Source organism: Lepisosteus platostomus, chromosome 13 (genome assembly GCF_059453375.1).
Source record: "Lepisosteus platostomus isolate fLepPlt1 chromosome 13, fLepPlt1.hap1, whole genome shotgun sequence".
NCBI lineage: Eukaryota > Metazoa > Chordata > Actinopteri > Semionotiformes > Lepisosteidae > Lepisosteus > Lepisosteus platostomus.
In genome coordinates this window covers 34,771,742-34,791,272 of record NC_142623.1, presented here as the reverse complement: position 1 = coordinate 34,791,272, position 19,531 = coordinate 34,771,742, and the positions used below count along the sequence as shown (strand labels likewise).

At 36.4% G+C, this 19,531-nt stretch overlaps 1 protein-coding gene across 1 annotated transcript; it reads left to right on the top strand.

Annotated features, from left to right (window-relative positions):
• Positions 1-4,447: 4,447 nt before the first annotated feature.
• slc34a1b (solute carrier family 34 member 1b) lies at positions 4,448-17,900 on the top strand. The gene is made up of 13 exons (XM_088604312.1): positions 4,448-4,550; positions 6,840-6,919; positions 7,417-7,587; positions 7,934-8,068; positions 8,632-8,775; positions 9,443-9,554; positions 10,045-10,240; positions 10,466-10,561; positions 10,651-10,771; positions 11,208-11,375; positions 11,694-11,810; positions 13,252-13,376; positions 13,777-17,900. Exons 2-13 carry the CDS (start codon positions 6,859-6,861, stop codon positions 14,344-14,346), a joined length of 2,016 nt encoding a protein of 671 aa, XP_088460438.1. The 5' UTR covers positions 4,448-4,550; positions 6,840-6,858; the 3' UTR covers positions 14,347-17,900.
• The last annotated feature ends 1,631 nt before the right edge of the window (positions 17,901-19,531 follow it).

Here is a 19,531-nt window from a genome sequence, read left to right as displayed (position 1 = left end):
AGCCTATGCAGTCGGGTTTCTCCTGGACTTCTGGGCGTCCATCTCCCAATGCTGAGTCAGGCATAGTGGGAGCTCCCGCCTTAAATAAAGATGGACAAACAGGGGACAGGTGCACGTAATGAACTAAAATACGAAAGGGTCGGAGCACCCTTAAGTGGAGGGATCCCAATCGTGACATGACTCTAACTTTCCACAAATGTGTTAAATTAAAGTGTCCAACATTAAGTTGATAGAGATGTGGTGTGATGTAAAGTAAGAGATATTGAGCCAGCATGTGTGGTTGTGCCCTGCTAAATGTCAGACATGATAGTGCCGCAGTAGACACAAGCTAGCTCTCAAAGTGTTTTTTGGATGTCTATCTAAAAAGGCAATTATCAGTCTTTAAAAGATAGAAACTTTCCAGTGGCACACTGGCCCCAGAACACCACACCACACAACACAACAGATTAAGAACCATGAAATAAGTTCACCAATTGAACTAAGGACGAGCTTTAGGTAGACAAGATTGTCCAAGCCTGGAGTGGGATTTATCCATGACTCCAGGTTTAACAACCTTACGCCTATGATCAGTGCAACAGAAACTTTAACGACAAAGTAGTATCGTTAAAGTACAGTATCTCATCTGAAAGAAAGCATCGTGGCTCCCCTGTAACTGTCTTGGTCCAGAGTAAGAAGTGCCACCTATTGATCCACAAACACAATGTTACTGCAACATGATTTTCTAAAAAGGCTACCCACCCACTACTGACAAAGCTCTGCCTTGCTCAGCTTTTAGCAAGTGGACATGTGTAAATCTATGCTTAAGCAGACCTATATCATACTTATCAAATTTAAAATAACAACGTGTTTATCCAAATGTTAATTTTTGCTTGCTTTAATAAAGTATAAAGTATTTGGTCACAGAACACCTTTTCTGTTGAAGGTGTGCACTGGGCAGAACATTTCCTGGCCAGTGGTTTTTGTAGTGGTGCCAGCAGTTCATCATCAACTGAAAGGGTCATTAATTTGCCTCTACTAGGTAACTAGAGAAAAACATTAAGCAGCTGCTACATGGCACAGAAGTGCAGCACTGGCTTTGTAACAAAAATGTCTGGAAATGCTGACTTTGCAGGAGGGTGCTCAAATAATGATTGACTGACTATTTAAGATGAATCATCGAAACATGTCTTAATAAGCATTGTTTGTCAACTAATAAGAAGATTATTAAGCTATAATTTTATGTTTTTTCAAAATTAACCAGTTCACCAGTTTACCAGTGTGTCAGCATTCTTGACACACTCTCATCTCTTTATTTTCACCTATTAATAACTTAGGGAAAATGTCCAGTCTTTGTCTGTTATTCGTATCTACTTACACCTTGGTTAGGGTATCTGGACTCCTTGCAAAACTCAGACAAAGATGAAAAGCAAAGTAAGTCCATTAAAGCACACAAATGTCCTTAGAACTGATTGCTGCTGCACCTTTGGTCCTTTGTCTTTGAAGTTGTACAGAAAGCCTGGATTGTTATATCATGTTTTTTGTGAACGCATTCTCCTACTGTACCTACTGTATATGAATTCTCTAATAGTCATCTGGAATGTTACTGTAGTCTGTGTTGATTGTCACCTACTGCATGTGATAAAGGGATTGTCCACTAATATTAATTATATAGATATCATCTCAGTTATGAGATATACAGAATGTCTGTTTTAATTATTCTGTAATAATATGATATTACTTCAAGGCAAAACAGTGAGACAAATATATGCACCAGAGCTATTTATTATTAATTCATTTATAATGGATTTAGAACCTTATAATGATTTATATACTAATACAGTCTTTTCTAGTTTTCTAAAAAATTAGACATTTGTAAGACTTACTCCCCACAACTGTGGTAAGAAAAACTATATGCAACTGGATTTTATTTGACTGACTTTTTAAAAAGTCAAAATTCTAAAAAGAAAAAATGTACATGGTATACCTACATGGTATACATGGTGTGTATTGGCATTACTAGAAACCAACTGATTTTTTTACTCATCAATATAAATGATGTATTGTAAAGATTAACATACTTGTAAAATACAAGCTACAGCATTCAGACAACACTTGAAGTGTGACTTATGAATATTGCATTATCTCAAATTTTAAAGTCAGTGATAAAGCTTTGAAACTTAGCCAGGATGTACAGTATGTGCCAGCGGATTCTAGCATTTATAATCATGTTGAGTCTAGGTCATCTTCAAAAAGTGCTCAAGGACATACTACTTATTGTTGTGAATCCTTGATAGTTACAGACATCCAAACTTTTAATTAATATTAACCTTCTATTTTCTTATGTATCAGGATTTAAGCAAGACGGTTTTTTTTCCTACAGTGTTAAAACTATCTGTGATGTAAGAAAAGAATAAAGATGACATGTTTTTGACTTGATAATTCATATGTCAAGATACCTGAACTGAGAAATATCCTTATGTAAATAGGTAAAAGATGACCTACATATTTTTATAGGGAGTTCGGACATTTCTGCGGATTTCTATCCCACTCGGTGTACAACAGTAATGCCAAAGTGCTAAATGACAAATACTGCGTAAGAAACTCCTCACCTTCTTAGCTTTCATCTCAATAAACTACTGTATTGATTCCCACAAGTTAAAGTATTTGTGGTTTTGTGTAATAATTGAATTCTTCAAACAGTCACTTTTTCCTGTATTTTTATTTCCCTCAAGGAAAAGCATGGGGGACCAGTCTGTTTTAAAAGGCCACTTGGCACGAGCAAGTCTCTGCTTCAGGGAGCGTGAAATAGGTCTGGAGATCACATCAAGTGGAGCTGCTTTAATTTTCCACACAAAAACAGTGAACTGGTTCAACTCTGAGGAACCTGGCCGGACTCTGGTCTGTAGATTTTGTTTTCCCAGTTCAAAAACAAAAGCCAGAAAAAGCAATGCCATTAGACACACTGTTATAACCACTTTAAAAACACCAGGAATTACTGATACAACTATTGAAAGGTGAGAGGTAAAGACAATACACTCTTAATAGCAATAAAATATTGTTTTTATAGTTATGCTATAACAACAAAAAGACAATCACAATACTGTTGTTGTTTTTGTTGTTGTGACTGTGTGTTTTAATCCTATTGCGAAGTATTTTTTTTTCATACAATATGCTCAAAATAATTGACTTCTACTGTATATCCACAGTTCCTGTATATAAATCATATAATCATAGTCATATAATCATATAAATTGGGGCGTGGTGTGGTGAGTGGTGGCTCTGTGGCTCAGGATCTGCGCCTGTGGCTGGAAGGTTGCTGGTTCAAATCCCACAGCTGGCAGAGGAATCCTTCTCTGTTGGGCCCCTGAGCAAGGCCCTTAACCCCAGCTGCTCCAGGGGCACTGTACAATGGCTGACCCTGCGCTCTGACTCCCAGCTTCTCTCCCTGTCTGTTTCATGGAGAGCAAGCTGGGATATGCAAAAAGACAAATTCCTAATGCAAGAAATTGTAAAGGGTTAATAAAGTGATGTTATGTTATAAAACAATGTAATTTAATGTATCAGATTTTATTTAGATTACAGGTGTGCATTTCTACACTACCATAGTAACAGGTAAAGAATTTAATCAAATAATTTTCGAGCTTGATAGATCACAACAGATAGAGCTGTTATTTTTATTTAAAACAGCGCAGTAATGCAAAATTGCTTTGCATGCTATTAGAGATCACCAGATGTTGCTCTCAAATGATTTCATATGACTGACCACTAGGTGTCATGTTTCACTAATTAAATTTAACAGTATATACATGATATTTGAATATATTCTATTTTATAATTATATTATTTTATTTTATTTTATTATTATCAAAGATGTGCTCTGTGTTCAGTTTTACTTGCCTTTGAATTAAATTCTTGGAATCCTTGCAGTACATTTGAGTGCATGTGTGGTGTCCTATTTTCGATCATGACTCACGCAGTTTGTTGAATGTAAATAAAATTATAAAATCATTTTTTGTGTTTTAAAAATACATTCTTCAGAGAAAAAACAGTCAAACAATAAATCACTATATGTAAATAAACTATGGCAAATTTGCCCACATTTGAGGATTTTTTACATTTGTCACAGTTCAAAATAAAGATTAAACACCAAAAGCATTAAAATTATGAGGTATTTTACTGTACTTAAAGTCATAGTTTCCTGGACCTGAATAGCATTAATATTAGATTTTTTGGCCTAAATTAGTTTATGAAGCTAGTACATAAAGTTTTGTTTTACTACCAACCAGCAATGGTCTAAATGTTCTTTGTTATTAGGAAGAAATGAGGAGCAGTCGTTCCAAGTTCTAAACATTTCTGACAGTATTGCCTGTTATGGAAAGGTTCATTGATTATAAATTAACAGCCTGGAATTTGATGAAGAGAGCTAGTTAATTAGTGAGACATACTGCATAATGCTCCTAGACTTTAGACCTCGAGCCTAGGAGTATAAAATATCCACAGCCTCTTTCCCATAATTAATTGTGCAAGGGACCATGTGTGGAAAACGACAGTGAAATTAATATTTGAAGACGGTAAGATTGATTATTTTAATCTCAGTTTTCTGTACTATTTTCCCTTTTTTACTATTTCATATAGAGTTTAATAACAGAACAAATCAAAGTTTAATATCTTTATTAATACAGGTATATGAAAATGTTCTTAAAGTTATAAAATCATTTTTGCAAGTTTTCTTAAATTGGACGTCAGATTTTAGCACTTGTTATTCTGGGTGGATTTGGAAAAAAGGCTGAAAAAACTGCTGTTAATTAGTTATCTAATTTTAACTAATTTTAATTTGATTGTATATTAATAATTTAAAGACTAATGAGTTTGATTAACCTTTCCTAGGGAAATTTACCTGAAATTTCACTTGGTTTCCAATACAAGATGCTCTCTTGCTGAGATGCTAAATTCAATGAATTATTTGGGGGTAGATTATAATGTAATACAATTAAGTAACATTTATCATTACTGTGTTTTTGATAGTAGAAAAAAATAAATGAAATATTTGTGTTTAAATATTAAAATAAAATATATGTTTGGTTGTGTGTGTTCTATGTTATGGTACTTATTTCTTTGTATCACTGCAGTTAAATACATACAGTATACTGTACCTATCAATATATACAATCAATATACTGTAAGTCACATACACATCAGTAAAATAGGAGAAAATCCATTTTTTCAATCTGTTCAAATAACATCTTGATATTAATTCTTAGCTGCAATTGAGGTGTGCACAACAAAACTAGTCCACAAATAAAATTCTTGTTCTAGGTTAGATGACTACCACAGTTTTTGATTTCTCCAACCTAGTTCAACACAATGAGAACTAAACTGAAGACAATGGAAGATCTACACACATCTACAGTATATAATGTAACAAATACCTAACTGCTATAAACTATATTTTCAATAATTGCTTTGAGAAGTGTGTTTTGTAATTTGAATGAAGTAATTTCAAGTTGCAAAGTAAAATAATAAAAAGAGCACCAGGTACCTAAGAAATCCATTTTACTTAGTGTTTGTTAAGTATAGGATTTTCTATTCAGTCAGCTCCTTCAGCTATTTCTCCGTTTGCTTGGTCTCTGGTTGGCTTTGTGTTCCATCTGGCAGGGAGGAACTATCACAACACAGACTGCAGAGCTCAGACATGGACAAATAAGCACCAGACTGTCCAGGCTTGTCTAATTTGGTTAATATTTTCTACTCAGATGATACCTTCTCTGCACTTTACAGTTTTTAGATAGACAGATCTGAAGCTCATTTAAAAATTGAAATACATGGAAAAGAACCCACAGAGATAGTGTATTGAATGTACTGTATTTAACAAAACACCCCCAGCATGTTTACTTACGTTTTTTAACATTCAGCTCAGGTAAGGAATATTTAATTTGGTAAGTCTATTGATTTATAGGAAAAATCAAGCAGGACTTGATTAAAGAGATAAAAATACTCTTGTCAGTACGTTTTTGTTTTTTAAACCCAAGCTTGTCGTCTTCACCATGCATTTCTAGAACAGGGGTACAGTATGTAACTCCAGTCCGCAATTGTTGATTTCCTGTAGGCTTAAGAGGTAACTTTCAAATAGCATTTGATAAATTCCTGGAAATCACAGATGATTCCACTTCCTATGCAATATTATCCTATGAAATTAATTCAGTAAAGTCAAAGAATAAAAATCAAAAACAAATAGAGGCATTTGAGGACTGGAACTGCTCTCTCCTCTTGCAGAACAGTGGTACAGTACACAGTCCTGGTCCAGAAGGAGCATTGTATATTTTCATTCCAAGTGCCCGTGATGTCCCTGGAGTTAACAGATCTCTTTAAATGAATATCTTGTTTGATCAGGCCTATTCAACTTATTTCTGCAGCTTAAAAGTTCCCTGCTGTTGTTGTGTTCTCTAACAACATATCTTCAGTTTGCTTGTTAAGTGATTTCTGCTCTATTTCTTCTTAACCTCTCTTAATTAGTGACCAATTAATGGTGTCCAGATGCAGGTGGGAATGACACTGTATATAATACTCCCACCACCAGTAAGTGACTCTTTTCTACAGAGGTCCAATTACTAACTGTACATGCATTGCATCCGAAAGAGGATAGGTGTGAAACTTGGTCAGGGTTGATAGTAGTTAATCTTGTGAAAGTTGAAAGAGCTGAGAAATCTTAAAAATTCACATCAAAGCCAGAAGTTTCTCCTTAGAGCCTTTTATAATCACTGTATTATTATAAATAATTCTAAATGAAATATGCACAGAATTCAGATAACATGAAATGCACCTTGATTTGAGTACTAACAATATAATGGATCTTTCTCTAGTTCTCTTTCTGAATGGGTTATGGCCTCCTGTCCTGTAGGGGCAACCTGCCCACGTGCTGGTCCAGTTGGCAGCTGCAATGGTAATAAACCACAGATAAGTTTACCCTGTTGAACAGCTATTTCCATAACACTGCAACACTGTGAACTACAATTTCAATTTAACAAAGCAGCACTTAAAATAAAAGTTCCAGTATTGTTTCCTGTTAAGGCAAATCATTAATGACAACAGTCTATTATTCATTCTGGGGCAGAGTGGGTGTTTGCCACAAGAAATCACGATGTTACTGGGCATAAGTCAACTCCATTTTGTTTGTATCTGCTATTGCTACTCTCAAGTCATAGAGATATTCTGAGAACAAATGTGCTGAAAAGAGAAAATAGATGTAAAGTCAGATCACATTTTTACATACATACTGTATTACATTAAAAATGACGTGTGTTGTACTAGATTCTGTTTTAACCTGATGTTTTCAGCTGTCCAGAATTAGAATGAATGATTTGATTTAATATTTTTAAGTAAAAAATACTGATGCTCCTAGAGGCTCCGTCTGTTTAAGAAAAACACTGTCGCTTTCAGGTGCGAAACTTCAAAGCACAAAGCCCTACCACCTTCCAGGAGCGGATAATGTAGAACATGGCTTCCTCTGTGTGGGGTCAACTGTGGATTTGGTCAGTGGTTCTGACTGCTATGAAGTGGATCCTCATTACTCAAAACCATGGGCATCCCAGAGACTGCCCAAAGTTCAAGGTGGGTGGTAGATGGAGGTAATATGGAAACCCAATCTATTGAACCTTTAACTAGAAGACCGAAAATGTATTTTAAGAACCAAACTATAGAAATATTAAAATGTAATTTTGAAATATGTAAAATTCAAGTTCAAGTACAGCTACCATCTTCAAATTCTTTTTTATGGATGGTCTCAGCATTCATTGGAAGCATTTGTACTTGGGATCCATAGTAAAGCTGATGGACAAGGGTAATGTGCTGTATTATTTAATTGAAAGGCAGCTATTTAATATTCCTGAAAGAGCCATGTTCGGTTACCTTTTTCTAGGCCACAGAAATGTAACATGTCACACACTTTTATTTTCAGAGCCAAGAAAAGAAGAGACAGGGAAAGCGAAGTCTTTGTTCATCTCTGTAATGAAAGTCCCTCTGCTGTTCCTCTTCCTCTATATGTTCGTCTGCTCCCTGGATATTCTGAGCTCGGCTTTCCAGTTGGCAGGGGGTAACTATCACATCACTGTCCTATCAGACTTCTGCCATGGGCAGTTAAAAAGCAGCTGAGCATTGATTCCAGCTGATTGCATGACATTTGTAAAGATATTTTCAAAAAAGGAAGTCTTAACCTCACTGGGGACTAGTGAACCAAATTGAACAACTTGTTCCGAACAACTAGTTGATTCCTCAACAAAACCCTGAGTTTTTTGAAAGTCAGATATTAATTAATTTTGTGCAAGTGTTCATTCTCTGGAGGTTAGCTTTCAAAATAAACCTTCTCCAAACAGGAAGTGTTGGTCTGCAGTTCTTTTTCTTGAACTATGCTTGGCCCTGTATTTTCTTTTATTTGTATTTGTTTTGTATTTGTCTTCACATTTTAATATGCATGTCATTCAGTTATGTATGGATTATCAACAAAACTTAATGTATTTGACAAAAACTGTATTGCAACAAACCTGGGGGAATAATCTTTTTGCTTATGAAATTCTAAAGAGTAGCACTTTTTCTCTGAATTGTATCACTCTTCAAAAAGACAGTGAAGAATGAATGCATTCTGTCTTTTCCGGACAGGTAAAGTTGCAGGAGACATCTTCAAGGATAATGTCATTCTCTCTAACCCAGTAGCCGGACTAGTGGTGGGCATTCTTGTAACAGTCCTTGTTCAGAGCTCCAGCACCTCCACATCTATCATCGTCAGCATGGTCTCTTCTGGTTGTAAGTCTTACTGTAGACACCATAGATCTTTGATTTACATAAAGTGCTTTTGATTTGCATAAAATGCCTTTTGATTTTCCTTAATAATCAACATCTATAACAGCAGTTATAGCTCATGCAGCTGCAGTACCTACTAAGATAATGTGTGTAAAGAAGTGAATGAACATCTCATTAGAAACATAACTATATATTCTATTAATTGCAAAAGGATCATGAGAATGAGTCAGCATTTGCAAAGAAAAGTGCCAAAGCCGGTGATCAGCAGTACAGATTTAATCTTCTTTCATAATCCCTTCCTTTCACACTGAGGCACATTTCAGCTCTTATTGCATAAATAAAAACTTCAGCCAACTTACTGTATGAAGATTATCATTCCATCTGCATTATAACCATGAGCCATGCAGTTATAAAAATGTCTTCATAGCAGTTCAGTCTCATTTGGAAAAAGTACTGTATATAGAAATTACTCAGTAATGAGTTCAGAATCATTCAACGCCAATTGAGAAATCACTCTACCATATCAAATTCTATGTATTGTGTCTGTGTAAAAATACATATAGTGCAAAACAACATGTTTGCAACAAACTGACCAAGTCTGCTTTTTATTATACAAAAACATGCTATACAGTGCATGTGTCAGTTCATGTTAACCTGTTTTTCCATGCAGTGCTTGAAGTGAGGTCTGCCATTCCTATTATTATGGGGTCAAACATAGGAACATCGGTCACCAACACCATTGTTGCACTAATGCAAGCTGGAGAGAGGAATGAATTCAAGAGGTAAGCAGGAAAGCTGAGGCACTATAAGAAAGATGAGTTTAACCTGCTATGTTTTTGATACAAAATAACTTTTTATAGTGTTTAATCTCAAGAAGAACACAGCAAACTAATTATTAATTGTAACTTCATATATACTGTAATTTCCTTTTTTGTTTTTCTTGGTTTATTAAACCTTTACATTTGTTTATCGGTTTTATGACCCTTGGCATATTATATTATAAGTAGGACTTAATTTAACCACATCTTTAAAGAATATAGCTTCTCTTACTGTATGTGCAACAAATAATCTCACTTGCGATAATTTATGAATTATTTTACGGAATGTAAACAAGGCCTATATGAGAAAATCATTAGAGGAAATAAGCAGTTCAAACTAAGGAAAGTTTAAATAGGAAAGAGCTGTGAGGGTTAAATTGATTCAACATTGTGAACTTTGATTCTTAAACTCAGACACCACTAAGATGTGTTCTATATTGTGGTAATTTTACAGGGCATTTGCTGGTGCCACAGTTCATGACTGCTTTAACTGGCTGTCAGTTCTGGTGTTGCTACCCCTGGAGGTGATCAGTGGCCTCTTGAATCGCCTCAGTAAAATGGTGGTGAAGAGTTTTCAAATCCAAAGTGGAAAAGACGCTCCAGATATCCTGAAAATCATTACTGAACCATTCACAAAGCTTATCATTCAGGTAACTTTCTCCACATTCAAAGTGCTTTCCAGGATCTTTAAACAATGGTGACATAAGTGAGGCTTTCTTTGAATCTGTCTGTGTCTCACTACCTTAATTAAATAATTCATATAGTCATTATTTTCACTGCAGGTTCTGCCTATCTTAATTTTAAGTAGACATGCCTTACTTACTTACATGGTCCAGACCATGAGAAATTCTGTTTTATTTTTCCTCCAATTCTAGCTGGATAAATCTGTAATCACAGGCATTGCCACAGGAGATGAGAGCCTCAGAAATAAGAGTCTGGTGAAGGTGTGGTGCAAGACCAGCCATGCTGTGGTAAGAGAGATTGAAACGTTTGATTTAATTTGTCTAACACAAGCACATAAAAATGCTTTGTTTGATATGAAACATTGTCTTTTCCTCAGTCCTTTGTGAATGTGTCTGTGAACAGTCCAGTCAACTGCACTTCCACCAATCATTGTGGGAATAAAGGAAATACAACCTGGACCACTGTGAACCAGACAATGGAAGTCAATATCCATAAATGTAGGTCTATTTTGTACATGAAATTTCTACTGCTAACTTAATTTTCATTTATGGCGTTTATTTTGAAACTGTTTTTTTTATGCTAGATAGCATCTGCCAGGTTTCCTAGTATGGACTGCTCATGTACAAAATAATTTGCCTTTTTTATATCTTAAAGTTGTAGTAAATAACTTCTGAGTTCCTTTCTAGATTTTCAATGACATTTTTCTTTTACATACTAATAAGTATTGTATGACACGTTTGAATAAACACAATTCCTTCTTGTGTGGATGACTAGAACTGCCATGCTCTTCTTTCAACACAAACTCTGGATAAAGCCCTTAATAAGTAATGGACGTCAGGCACCCAAGAAACAGAGTAGGAACAGTATATTCAATTTCTATTAAAATCTTTAGTTTCATTAGCTAAATGAACACATTTTTGTTGTCTTTTCCAGGTAATCACCTGTTTGTCAACTCTTCCATTCCAGACCTGGTTATTGGGCTTATCCTCTTGGCAGCTTCCTTAGTAGTTCTGTGTACATGTCTAGTGCTTCTTGTGAAACTGCTCAACTCTGTCCTGAAGGGACACGTTGCAAAAGTTATTCAGAAAATCATCAACACAGGTAAAGATCTGTTTGAAATCTGCCCATTTATTGGGTAGAGGAACAGTTATGTTATTGGATGGCAGGCATTCTGTGTCTATTTTCTGTGGTTTTATATAACTAAGTTCTTAAGTGCCTGAAGTATATTTTTTAAAGCAAAGTTCTCAGGTCCTTAACTGAGCAAATTATTAATTCAAATTAAATGAATTACTTACAAGGTTTCTTTCTGCAGCTGGGCCCTTTAAAAGATAAGTCAGCTTCTTTAGAAATTCAGGATTTGGGTTGCAGATCTGTTTTGTTAGAAACTAAGGTGTGCTCCTTAATATTTCCTCTCCACAGATTTTCCGTATCCATTTGGGTGGCTGACAGGATACCTAGCAATGGTTGTAGGGGCAGGGATGACTTTTGTAGTTCAGAGCAGTTCTGTGTTCACTTCTGCTATCACTCCCCTGATTGGTGAGTCTCCATCTGTGTATGCTGAAAGTTTTAATCATAATTACTTGGATTTTTATTTTGTGAAACAATGAAAATAGTTTGGCCAAACTCTGTTTTTAGGAGTGCAAATGTTGTTCATGCCTACTAAATATATAAGAAGCACAACTGTTAACACTGAATTAGCTATTAATGGATTATTTCTACATGGCACATACTGTACAGTATCTTCAGTGGAGCTTCAGTTATTAACCATACATCATACAGTAACTAGTAAAAGTCACTTACCAAGCTATTGACACTGTATTAATATTCTCTTCATGTACTACAGATTCTGAGGTAATTATACATGAATTTGCAGCTCTTATACCAAAGTGTTGTTAATCGTTTTATCAAGGGGGTGGAGAGTGAGGAGGCATGGAATGTTTTTAATGTAAATTTAAACTCAGAGTGAGTGGGTTCATACAATTAATCAGTAATCTGTAATGATTCAGAGTCCTTTTCCCTCCATGTTCCAATTCTCATCGGTCCAAATTAGTAATGCCCTGGTGATTTTGTGTTATGAATAATTAACTGTAAAGCCTTAAGACTCATCAATGTTCTTAATAATCATTGTTTCTTGGAAGCCATCATTAACCTTAGGGGAAAGAGTCACCTGTGCAGTATTATGGTATAATTGTCTGTTTTTTTAATAGGTGACAAAAAACAGATTATTGTCAATCTGTTTTATTGATTACTGTCAGAGTACAATCTGTATTTTTCCTTTCTATATGGATCTGTATTATTTTCTTTAATACTTTAACGGAAACAATTTTTTTTGTGTATAATTATAAGTTGTTGTCTAGGGTTTCTGCAGATATGTATAGTTACATACTAAAATCATCATTCTAAAACATTTTTCTCTTATAGAAAGGTTCCTTAATATGTTAAAAAATGTGATTAAATTTAACGTGACATTGTGAATGTCTTGCAAGTACCTGTCACGCCCTCTGCAGCCAGAGGGCGCTCCTTCTCTGTCCTGTCCCTAGTTTCCGGTCTGCTGTCCTTCCGGTCTTTCTCTTTCCCTTGGGCTATATATTTCCGGGTCTTGGACTCTGTCCTGGCTCAGCATTGACGTTCGGATGTCCTGAGACCCGCCTAGCACCAGGGCTCCCCACGTCCGCTCCCTGAGGGCATAGGTTTCTATACGGCATTCCTGAACTCTTTGCACTAATGAGCCCGGGCCTTTTTCCCGTCTCGCCGCTACGCATATGGGTCTTTTTCCGCTCTCCTGCTCCCCACGGTTAGTCCCTTTGGACGTCCGTGACAGTACCACCACACAATACGTACCTAAGAACTTTGTGAGACTGAGTTCCATAGCATTTGAGAGAAGGTTTCATTGCAGTGATACATGACATTATATAGTACTAAATGCTGCTGTGTAAATGGAATTGTTCTACAGACATTCTGTCCTTTGTGCTTTAAGGCATTGGTGTTATCAGCATAGAACGTGCCTATCCCCTCACACTTGGCTCCAATATTGGCACCACAACCACTGCAATTCTCGCAGCTCTGGCCAGCCCTGGGGACAAACTAGCAGCTGCATTTCAGGTAAAGAGGCCCATTCTTTATACTGTTTTCCTTCAAACTGCTGAAAGAGAATATAATGGTCTAATTGTTAAAACAGCCATCCCTTATCATTATAATTTAAATTGGGCCAGACAATCTCTGCACAAGTTACTGAATAGCTCACAATTTGAAATTTATATCAATAGATATTTTACTGTATGTTACAAATCAAGATGAATTGATTGTTGATATTTATATAAATACTGTAAATATTAATTTGCTTGTAGTTGTGTAAGCATACACAAATCTGAATTTACAGCCTCCAAGTCTGCACAGCAAGCAATGTATTACATATCTAAAAGTGTTTCAAAACTAGTCATACTATATAGTGATTACGTCTGTCTCAGCCTTACTTGACAGAGTTGTTTTTGGTTTGCTTCAGATTGCCCTCTGCCATTTCTTCTTCAACATCTTTGGTATAATCCTGTGGTACCCCATCCCAATCACACGGTTACCTATCCGTATGGCCAAGACGCTGGGGGAGCGCACTGCCAAGTACCGCTGGTTTGCTGTGCTCTATCTCATCATCTGCTTCCTCCTCTTGCCTTCCCTCGTCTTTGGGCTCTCCATGGCTGGTTGGCAGATCATGGTGGGCGTGGGTGCGCCTTTTGTGGGAATCATGCTGTTCATCTTCATCATCAATTTCCTTCAATCCAGGAGCCCCCATCACTTGCCAAAGAAGCTCCAGAGCTGGGACTTTCTCCCAGGATGGATGCATTCATTGAAACCCATGGATGCTTTCATCACCAATGCCACCCTGTGCTGCACTGTCCACTGCAGCACCAAGAACAGTGATGTTCAGGGTCAGCCTGTTTTCTCTGACAGCTTTGCAGAGAAAAAAGCCAAAATGGCCTATGAAAATCCGGCTATTACCTACATAGATGAGACCCCACTGGACACCCCTATTGTCAAACTTCGTGGTCTGGAAAGGTGCAGTAGTACCCCACTGTAGTAAATAATAATATGTTGTTGAAAAATAACAGAAATACATGATAAAAGAATATTTGTATTTTAGATGCCTCTACAGGGAGCATGGATAACTGCAGATCAGCAGCCTTTATAGCCAAGCAATTCTTCTTCAAAACAGCTGTATGGTTGATGAAAATTGAGAAAGATTCTATATTATATTTTTATAAAAGAAAAGTACATGTAAAATGGAAACACAATATTTTATATAAGCATGGTGTCAGTGCACAAATAATATCTATAGAGCTTACAAAAACACCTCAAAAGTTAATGGAAACTTGTGGTTGTGGTTCAATATGCATAAATTCCTCTTTCATGTACAGTAGATGCTGCAGAACAGTACTGGCCATGAGCAATTGGAAAGATTTCTGATTAAATGGTCCAGGCAATGCTCTTTTAGCTTTCAGAGCATCCACTGTTTTGCACGTTATACATGCTCTTAGCTGCTTGCCAGCTTCTGTAAAAATTTGCACTTTGCACATTAAGATGTATTGTAACATTTAAAACATTGAGGTGTTGGCACTTTGAGGTGTTAAATTCCAGCATCTGACAACTGTAACAATTCAATGACACAGATACGTGTTAAGACTTTTTCTGCTTTCGCACCTTCTATTCTTTAATCTAAGAGCAAAACATACCCTCAAATATATTCAATTAACTTTGCCATGGCATTGTGGAAGAAAATACCATGTACAGTATGTCTAACTGTACAGTTTTTTTCTGGGGAGTATAAGAAAAATTAACAACATTTTGCTTGCACTCTTTCTCTCAATAATATCTTAGAATATAATGGAAAATTAACAATGAACCACTAATAAACATGTCTGCACACGCATCCAGTACTATACTGTTTATCTTTTGTTTAACGCAGGTAAAATAATAAGAGAAACCTCAGAGCAGAGATGTCGGCCTTAAGCAATCATGTAATTAACTTTCAGTTTAGGGCTAATATAGCTTTAGTTAATATGTTTTATGGATTATCCAGAGGCTTTGAATAGCATTCTAATTATAATGCTTAACCTGTTTAGAGGAATAAGAACAAAATACTACACTGAAGATACTTCAAAATAGATCATACCCATTTTATAAACAATAACTCAATACTTTGTGTGATGTGCAGAATTCTATAGCAGAAAAAAGGAATGTTAGATATTATTGAAAAACATTCTTGCCTGACAGACTTTCATAAACAACAATAAATAAAAATAAGATCTTTATGTTGGATTGTGTATTTAGTTCTTTCTTGGTTGTAAGAAATACAGATGTCATGGATGGTGACCCCATAATGCTGGATAATTTTAGCTTTTAAAAGTTTCCTTTGTAGCTGACTATGTTACCTAGCAATTTTAAAGGAATTAGTATCCATTTTCCTCACAAGAGATTCTTTTTATCTCCCAAAATCACCAGTGCGCCCGCAGACCAGACAAGATACTCATCCTACATAATTTTCCTTTTTATTACCTATCAGTTAAAATATCTATCATGGCCTACCCAACACAAAACACATCCATGTAGAATGGATATAAAACAGTATATCCAAGAGACACACATTCCAGACCAGCACATTAACCTTATGGACTTCAGTTACTAAAATCTAATGTCCCAAAGAGGCAGTCCAGCAGTGAGTTCTCTAAAAACCCAGACCTGGCATACCTCCTTTCGCCACAGAAAAGAAATTCTATGTTGTCCTCGTTATCCTCTCAAGTCCTGGCTGTCCCTAACAACATGGTCGTTGATGCTCCTTGCCTTCCATGATTTCTCCAATGTGGGGGAGGAAGGAAGAAAAATAATGCCAGAGCCTTCCTCACCTGCTCTCTATGGAATCCCCGGTGTCCAAGTCCTCTCCTGGGTCCAACACTGCATTCTGTGTCCCACTCATTTCTCCCCTCTCAAACCATCTACTGAACCCTTTTGCCTGGGACTTAGGAAGCTCCCTTAACCAGGGCTCAGGATGTCTTTGGGGGAGTGAAAGTGTCCCTTTGTTGTCTTGGATGTGGGCAGTGCTAACTGCTTAGGGCTCATTGATGAAATGGCTGTATGCAGGTGCTGTAACGATGCATCGTTTATTCTGACCCTGTTGTAGAGTCCCCCCTCTCAGTGTGGGACACAGTTGGGTATATTTCACAGTCCCGCAGGTCACAGCTGAACTATGTGGTAATTAACAATTGCCTGAGCAAGGATGACCTTTGATGGGAAGAAGCTCACAAGACAGGTAGAGAAACACATCAACAGTTAGTGAGACACAGACCATTCCATGCAAACTTAATGTCAATATAGTCCCTCGTGCCTGTCTCCCCACACCCATTTTTTCACTCTGTGACACAGAACTACACCAGTTTACTACAAAATTAAATACTGGATATTTTATCTTTTTGGTATCATTATTATCACAAATCATATCACAAAACTCCATGCAGTACATATGTGAGTAGTTACTTCAGATATCCTGGGATATTGTACATGCTCTTTTTAATATTTTTTTACCAGTTTCTGCTCTTTATTGGCTTTGATCCTTTTGTGGAGTCTGAAATCACTTCTATATTTGCAAAACTGACTCAATCAGGGTAATATTGTGCACTATTTTAGGTTGTTGGCTCACAAATATAGTTTCTCAAACAAATGTCTAAAGCTGGTGCATTTTAGTCCACTCTTAATCAGCAGCACCCCCCATGGCATCTGTTTATAAATAATTAACTGCAGAAACGCATAATTTTCCCTGCCTTCTTTCTAATCATCTCCCCTGAGGTTCTATTATTAACCCACAGGCTTAGAGTTTGCACTGCACAATTACAGCAGTTGTACAGTCATCTATGTTAATGGCAGAACATTAAAATAGCAAATGGGTACGTAGTTCAGCATTTGAGTCACAAGGGACCATCGGATCAGATCTTATCTGTGTTTTTGTGGAATTAAGCAAACAGAGAACTCAAGATTCCCTCCCTGAAATGGGAAGTCTGTTCATTGTAGAATCTATGCACAGAAAAATCTGTTCCCTATTCACAGAGCTGGGTGTACTGGAGTAACTGGGGTAACCTACTGTAACTCACTGAAAGTAAAACAGCTGTATCTGTAGCAGGGACCTGAACCTTGTATTATGGGTATGTTTTTTTATTAAGGCGGATTTTAATAGCCTCTCAGATATTGTATATAGGCTGTATTAGTTTCTTTTAAACTATGAAGAGTTTAGCCTCCACTTGACTTTTTAATGGCTTTTTCGAATCTAGAGACTTTCTCATTCTGCTACACTACCTCCATCAAATAGCCCCCTCAAAAATAGAAATGAAATATTCATATTTTTAGATTTGGTTTTCAATCACTCTTACCATTAGGAAATCTACTGTCTGTCCGAAAAACCAGCTCAACTTGATTCACTGCTGTCTTACCAAGAATTGTTTAACGCAGACGTGATAGTGATAAAGATCTGCAAGGTCATTAGAACTAGAATTTTATCACATTTTAAAAGTGTGTAAATGTTTGTAAAATTACAGAATTTGTGCATTTTCTGCCTGTTCAATAAATTCAACAAAACATTTCTAATTATCACATAATGTAAGTGTTGCTGATGTTTTCAGAGATTGTCATACAGCACTACATCAACACTTCAGGTACTGTTACATTGTTGTCAATGTGCCTACTGCACAATCCTGGAATGCAACATGACAGGTGACACAGATCCTGGCAACAAGCCATCAATGACAATTAAAAAAGTGAGACCACCATCTTTGAATACTAAAATAAACATAAATTTGAACATCTTTTGGTTTTCAAAACCATTACATTATTATGGAGGCAATTGTGTTGTAGAATACTCCTGTGCTTGTAAACATACTTTCCAGTTGGTTGCTATTTTGTCTCCAAGATAAACATGGGGACCAAGATGGCTGCCTGTTATCAAGCAAATCAGAGTCCTATGAAGTCCAATATCTGTGGCAGCTAGATTTTAAAGGGGAACTGCAATCCCAATTTCTCAGACTGGTTAATAAATCTTGGTAACAAAATAAATAGAAACATTTTATAAATTTTGAATTAAGCACAAAATCATGAACTTTGGGAAAGTACTGTAAGTCGCCATACTGTCGCAAACTCGCATTTGAGTTTCCACGAATTGCAACATGAGGTGGCCCTTCCTACTCATTAATCACTGTAATAGCTAATGTCATGTATGAGCAAATAAGTACAGGTTGTGCAGCGGACATTTCACCACAGGAATGTTCCAACATGATCTGCATGCCAGAGTTTACCACTAGTATTTATAGGCAAAACCGTCTTCCGACCGAAAGCAATATTTCTGCTGGATTAAAAGAGGTGTAATCACAAGCGTGCTTGTTTACAATGTAATACTGCTGCTTCACATCACTGGAAGTTTTGTTGCCTCATTCTGAATTGCAGAACACAGAGCTGAGCATCTCTGGAAATTTTACCTATTTTATGATGTAAATTGGAAGTTTTGCAAGTCACTGTGTACATTTTACTTTATTGTCGTTTGAAAAGCACTCATCGATGCTGATTCTTGAACCACAAGTAGAAAACTAGTATTGCATTTTCTCTTTGAGGACAGGCGATCAAATAGTGAATGTGAAACTGTGAAGTTTCTTATTATTTAGAAGTAGAATTGTCTAAATGTCTTTTACAAAAGAAGAGATTTAACCTTTATGTTGTGTTTTGTACTATAAAAGTCTTGTAGGGAAGATAACTCTCATGACACAGGAATACAGAACATCTTTAGCTTTATTCGCTTGCGTTGTCATAGTGGCAGTTCAACTGGCTAAAAACTTTATAAACTTTGCTTGAAGAGATACCCAGTAAACTAACACAAAACCTAAAAGCCTTACAAAGCATTATAGCTACCATAAGACACAAATACTCTGTGGCTTATATAAATTACTTGTGTACCAACATTTCATCTTAAGCTGTTTTTCTTAAGGTGGGAATGAGGTCCATATTTCATAATCTTCCTGCTTCTCTGACCTGACCTCTGACCTTTTCTGGCCAATGTTTTGACACCCAGGAATGTTTGTTTCAGTTATATGTCTGGGTCTCACAGTCCTCCTTCATTCTTTATCTTCAGTTATAAATCTCTACCATATAGTTGAATTTAACTCATTACATCTTGTGCCGTCTGAAATGTCAATATACTGTACTCAACAAAGTTTCAGCTGGTATACTGTATA

Excerpts from the sequence above, each read along its gene's own strand:
- slc34a1b (XM_088604312.1), top strand. The coding sequence starts at position 6,859 with ATGGCCTCCTGTCCTGTAGGGGCAACCTGCCCACGTGCTGGTCCAGTT. Across the intron at positions 8,069-8,631 it reads GGCTTTCCAGTTGGCAGGGG|GTAAAGTTGCAGGAGACATC; the intron begins GTAACTATCACA and ends TTTTCCGGACAG. Across the intron at positions 11,376-11,693 it reads TCAGAAAATCATCAACACAG|ATTTTCCGTATCCATTTGGG; the intron begins GTAAAGATCTGT and ends TCCTCTCCACAG.